The sequence below is a fragment of the Chaetura pelagica genome, unplaced genomic scaffold (genome assembly GCF_000747805.2).
Source record: "Chaetura pelagica isolate M959 unplaced genomic scaffold, ChaPel_1.0 scaffold275, whole genome shotgun sequence".
Classification (NCBI taxonomy): domain Eukaryota; kingdom Metazoa; phylum Chordata; class Aves; order Apodiformes; family Apodidae; genus Chaetura; species Chaetura pelagica.
The window spans coordinates 9,178,843-9,183,422 of NW_009953486.1; the positions used below are offsets into that span (position 1 = coordinate 9,178,843).

At 61.2% G+C, this 4,580-nt stretch overlaps 1 protein-coding gene across 1 annotated transcript in view; it reads right to left on the reverse strand.

Annotated features, from left to right (window-relative positions):
• Positions 1-937: 937 nt before the first annotated feature.
• The window catches only part of SRC (SRC proto-oncogene, non-receptor tyrosine kinase), an 11,978-nt gene continuing 8,335 nt past the window's right edge, over positions 938-4,580 (reverse strand). The window contains 9 exon segments of the mRNA XM_009998792.1: positions 938-1,146; positions 1,548-1,679; positions 1,853-2,006; positions 2,386-2,462; positions 2,542-2,721; positions 2,863-3,018; positions 3,256-3,281; positions 3,283-3,403; positions 4,521-4,580. Coding sequence (XP_009997094.1) covers positions 938-1,146; positions 1,548-1,679; positions 1,853-2,006; positions 2,386-2,462; positions 2,542-2,721; positions 2,863-3,018; positions 3,256-3,281; positions 3,283-3,403; positions 4,521-4,580 — 1,115 coding nt within the window.

The following is a 4,580-nucleotide window of genomic DNA, read 5'->3' on the forward strand; positions in this document are numbered from 1 at the left end:
CGGGCCCGGCGGCATCACCAGTTTTGGTGGCAGGGCCAGGCAAGGGGACACTGCTGGTGGGAGCTGGGGAGGGTGGCTGGGGGGCTGTAGTGCTTCCTGGGGGGCAGCTGGAAGACCAGGAGCACTTGCTGGGAGAAGGTGCAGCCAGGGCAGTGGGGCTGGCCACAGGTAGGGCAAGGGCTCTGCCAGCACCCCCTGTGCTGCTCCCAGGAGAGATGAGATGGGTCCCCTGTGGGGACAGATGCAGCTGGGAGCCTGGAACGTGCACCCAAGTGTTCCCATGGGGCAGTCACCAGAGCCACGAGCAGCCACGTGTCACACCTCTGGTGCCTGCTGGCACAGCTCAGCCACAGAGCCCTGCCACAAGGGCAGGGGGACACCCGAGGAAGGGGGGCTGCTGGCATCCCACTGCCACCCACCCTGCCACCACCACATCCACCCTGTCCAAACCAGCCCGGGACTGTGCCTTCCCCGGGGTGACAGGTCTCTGCCAGCACCCTCAGGGAATCGGAGCCAAGGCAGGGATGGTGGGGAGGGCAAAAGGGCAGGGACTTTTGTGCTGATTTAGAAAGGGGGTGCAGGGAATGGAGGCGGCACATCCAAGGTGGGGTGATGCTGTTCCTCAGTGCCTCTGGGCTCACCCCAGAGCTTCTGGGGGGAAAGGTCTCCCAAAAGCCAAGTCTCTCAGTGGAAGATGCTCTGCTTGCCCTCCCGAGCCAGCTCTGCTGGTGCCCACAGGCTCCTCCTGCCCGTGGGATGGCACCTCTTGGTTAAACACAGGCCAGAAGTCTTAATGATTGACAGAGGGACCCAGCACCTCCCCTGGCCACAGCTGGAGGCGATGCCCCATCCCGCTCTGGGGCTGCCCCACAGGAACCAGCCCCTCTGCAGGGAGGCCAGGACGGCAACGTCCCTGGTGCCAGGAGCAGCTCCGGGTCTATAGGTTCTCTCCAGGCTGGTACTGGGGCTCTGTCGAGGTGAAGTAGTCCTCCAGGAAAGCCTGCAGGTACTCGAAGGTGGGTCTCTCCTCCGGGTCCTTCCGCCAGCACTGGCACATGAGGTCGTGCAGGGACTCGGGGCACTCGGGCGGGCAGGGCATGCGGTACCCCCGCTCCACCTGGTCCAGCACCTCCCGGTTCACCATCCCTGTGTGCAGCCACAGGAGACGTGGCACTGATTAGAGAGCAAGGCCAGGTCCTGCACTCCACCTTTCCCAGAGGTGACACCGAGGGCATTGTGCTGGGGTGAGTCTAATGGGCAACCCTGGTGACAGAGGAACCCTCCAGCATCCCTGCCAGCCTGTCACCTTGCCCAGGGACTACTGAAGGACAGGCTGGCTGTGACCCTGCCTCCAGCCAGGCAGGAGAGCTGGGCAGGAGAAGCTCAGCCCCGAGTCCACCCTCCCTGCCTAAATTGCAGGAGAAACTTTGCATTGGTTTGCTTCTCTGGGGGACTATGGGGTGCCAGGGGCAAGGACTGGGGACAGGGAGCTGTGCTGGGGCACCACAATGGAGATAGGGCTTCTGCCAGCAGGTGCCAGCCCTCACCTGGGTAGGGCACTCTGCCCTTGGTGGTCAGCTCGGTCAGGAGGATGCCAAAGGACCAGACATCTGACTTGATGGTAAACCTGCCATACAGGGCAGCTTCAGGGGCTGTCCACTTGATGGGGAACTTGGCACCTGGATGGAAAGGCAGGGTGAGAGGCTGCTCCTGGCCCTGTGGTGCCTCTGGGACCCCCATGCAACCACATGACAGCTTGAGAATCAACACACACGCCTAGGGATGAGGGACCAGTGGCCACAGCTCTGGTGCCACCTGCCTGGGCATGGTAGCAGCAGCCCTGGGCACTCACCTTGCCGAGCAGTGTACTCGTTGTCCTCGATGAGGCGTGCCAAGCCAAAATCAGCTACTTTGCACACCAGGTTCTCCCCCACCAGGATGTTGGCTGCCCGGAGGTCCCGGTGGACGTAGTTCATCCTCTCCACATAGGCCATGCCAGATGCAATCTGTGGGGACCAGCACATGGGGCACAGGCTGGCAGGTGACACAAGGGTCCCTTGGGGACATCCAGCATCACCAAGGGGAACAGCTCTGCAGCAGGACCCCATTTGAGGTGCAGGAATAGGTGGGTGCTCAAGAAAACCCAGGCAGAGGCAGGTTTGCTGGCCAGGGACAGCTGGCAGCAACAGGAACTGGCCAAATGATGGTCCCTGAATGCAACCCTGCTCCGGGCTGAGCAGCCAGCAGGATGGTGGCACCCGCCTGAGTGAGGCTGTGGAGTACCCACCACTCAGCAGGGGATGACCACGAGAGTCCAGCAAGGTGCTGGGGCAGCCAGTGCCCTCAGAAGGGGAGGCAGGAGGCTCCAGAGATGCACAAACCCACCTGAGCCGCCATATCCACCAGCTGGGGCAGCCGCAGGTACTTCCCCATCTCCCCCTTCAGGAAGTCCAGGAGGCTCCCTGTGAGGAAGACCATGGTCACAGCAATCCGGAGGAGCAGAGCCCCTCAGCCACCCCCTGGTACCCTTCCCGTGCTCACCCTTGCTCATGTACTCAGTGACAATGTAAATGGGCTCCTCTGAAACCACAGCGTAAAGCTGGACCAGCTTCTCGTGCCGGAGCTTCTTCATGACCTGGGCCTCCTGCAGGAAGGCCTCTGGGGACATGGTGCCAGGCTTCAGCGTCTTGATGGCCACCCGGGTGGTGCCGTTCCAGGTCCCTGTGGCACAGGACACACCGCTCAGGACACACTTACTGGGCAGGGGACAGTGTCCCTCGCCTGCTCCCCCACCCCACTGCAGGCTTCAGGCACCTGCAGGTGGTGACACAGAGGGGACAGAGGGAAAGGAATGATCCTTACCCATCCACACCTCTCCGAAGCAGCCCTGTCCCAGCTTGACTTCCAGCCGCAGCGATTCCCGGGGGATTTCCCAGGCATCCTTGGCAAGGCCTTGGGTCTGGGGCTTGGACGTGGGGCAGACGTTGGTGAGACGGTGGCACAGACCGTCAGCGTGTTCTAGCACAGGAGGGACAACACCAGGATGACACTGAGGCACGCGATGTCTTTACCCCACAAAAACACCTCAGGGACCCAAACCCTCTTCCCTAAAACCCAAGCAGCTTCTTATTAGGGTCCCCAAAAACTGTTTTGGAGTCCTCCAGCCCCACACTGACTGACCCGTCCCGCAGCGAGGACAGGCACAGCACCCAGGGTGTCACCCAGACCCCCAGGGGACCCCGGGTGGCTACCCACTGGAGTAGTAGGCCACCAGCTGCTGCGTTGTTGAACTGGGTGCGGGAGGTGATGTAGAAGCCGCCGCTGTCCAGCTTGCGGATCTTGTAGTGCTTCACGTTGAGCCCCTTAGCGTTGTCGAAGTCGGAGACAGAGAGGCAGTAGGCACCTGTGGGCAGGAGGGAGGGATGGGGGGAGATGTGCTGCAGGTCCCACCTGGGGGGGGTGGGCATAGGGGAGGAGGGCTGGGCACGCAGGGTGCTGGTCCCACCCAAAGGCTGGGGAGGGGGAGCTGGCACCTCGTGCCAGGGAGGGGTGACATGTGGCCCTTGGGGACAGCCCTGCCACCTGGTCACAGCCTCCAGCTGCCCCTGCTGGCAGGGCAGCTCTGCCAAGCTTGCCACCAGCCAGTGGAGGGGGCTGTCAGGTCAGTCATCTGGGCACAGTGATCCCTGCTGCTCCTCCAGCCCTGGCAGCCAAGAGCTGGCTCAGCATTCCCATGGGATGTGCTGTAAGGGACATCACTCCCCCACAAGCCCCCCAGCCCTGCCTGTCCTTCTCTCCAGCTGCTGGGGCTGCAAAGAACAGCAAGGAAGATAAATGCTGCTGCTTGGACAAGCTGTTTCCACCAGAATAAAATCAATACTGGCAAGTTCAAGGCATCAAACCAGAAAGGAACATCAAGGATCTTTATCCCAAAGGCGTGTTTGGAGCCAAACAAAACCACGTATCTAGGGAAGAAACAGCAACCTCAGGCAGCCAAACTGCAGAAATCACAACTTGTGCTTTTGGGAGGCACAAAACAAGGATAAAGAGTTGCTAGACTTGAAAGAAGGACCCAAAGATTCATCAGTACTTCTGCCTGCTTTCCCAGGAAGCACACGTTCCAGGTTTTGCCACTACACAGGAACCAGGAAAAAAACCAAAAAACATCTACTTGGGGCTGTGAAAAAAACAAACTTTAAAAAAAGAGAATCCTGCCTGGTGGTGCTGCCTGGGGTGGTGGGGCTCTCACCCTTCCCTGAGCTGAACTGTGTGTCTGAAGGGCGAGCACTGCTCCCTGGGGACCAGCACTGGCAGGAGGCCCCCCCAGGCTGCCCGTGCCCAGGGGCATCGCTCACACCCCCCCCAGCATCGGCTCCTGTCTGCAAAGCACGACCTTTGCCTACTTCTCCCTCCCCATCTGCCCAAGCAGGGGGAACTGGGAGCGTACAAAGTGACTGAGGGGACTGGGATCCCCACGTGCTCCCCCAGGCTGTGTCCCCCCCACCCCCAGCCCTGCTCACCTTTTGTGGTCTCGCTCTCCCGGACCAGGAAGGTCCCCCGGGGGTTTTCAGGGTTCAGCA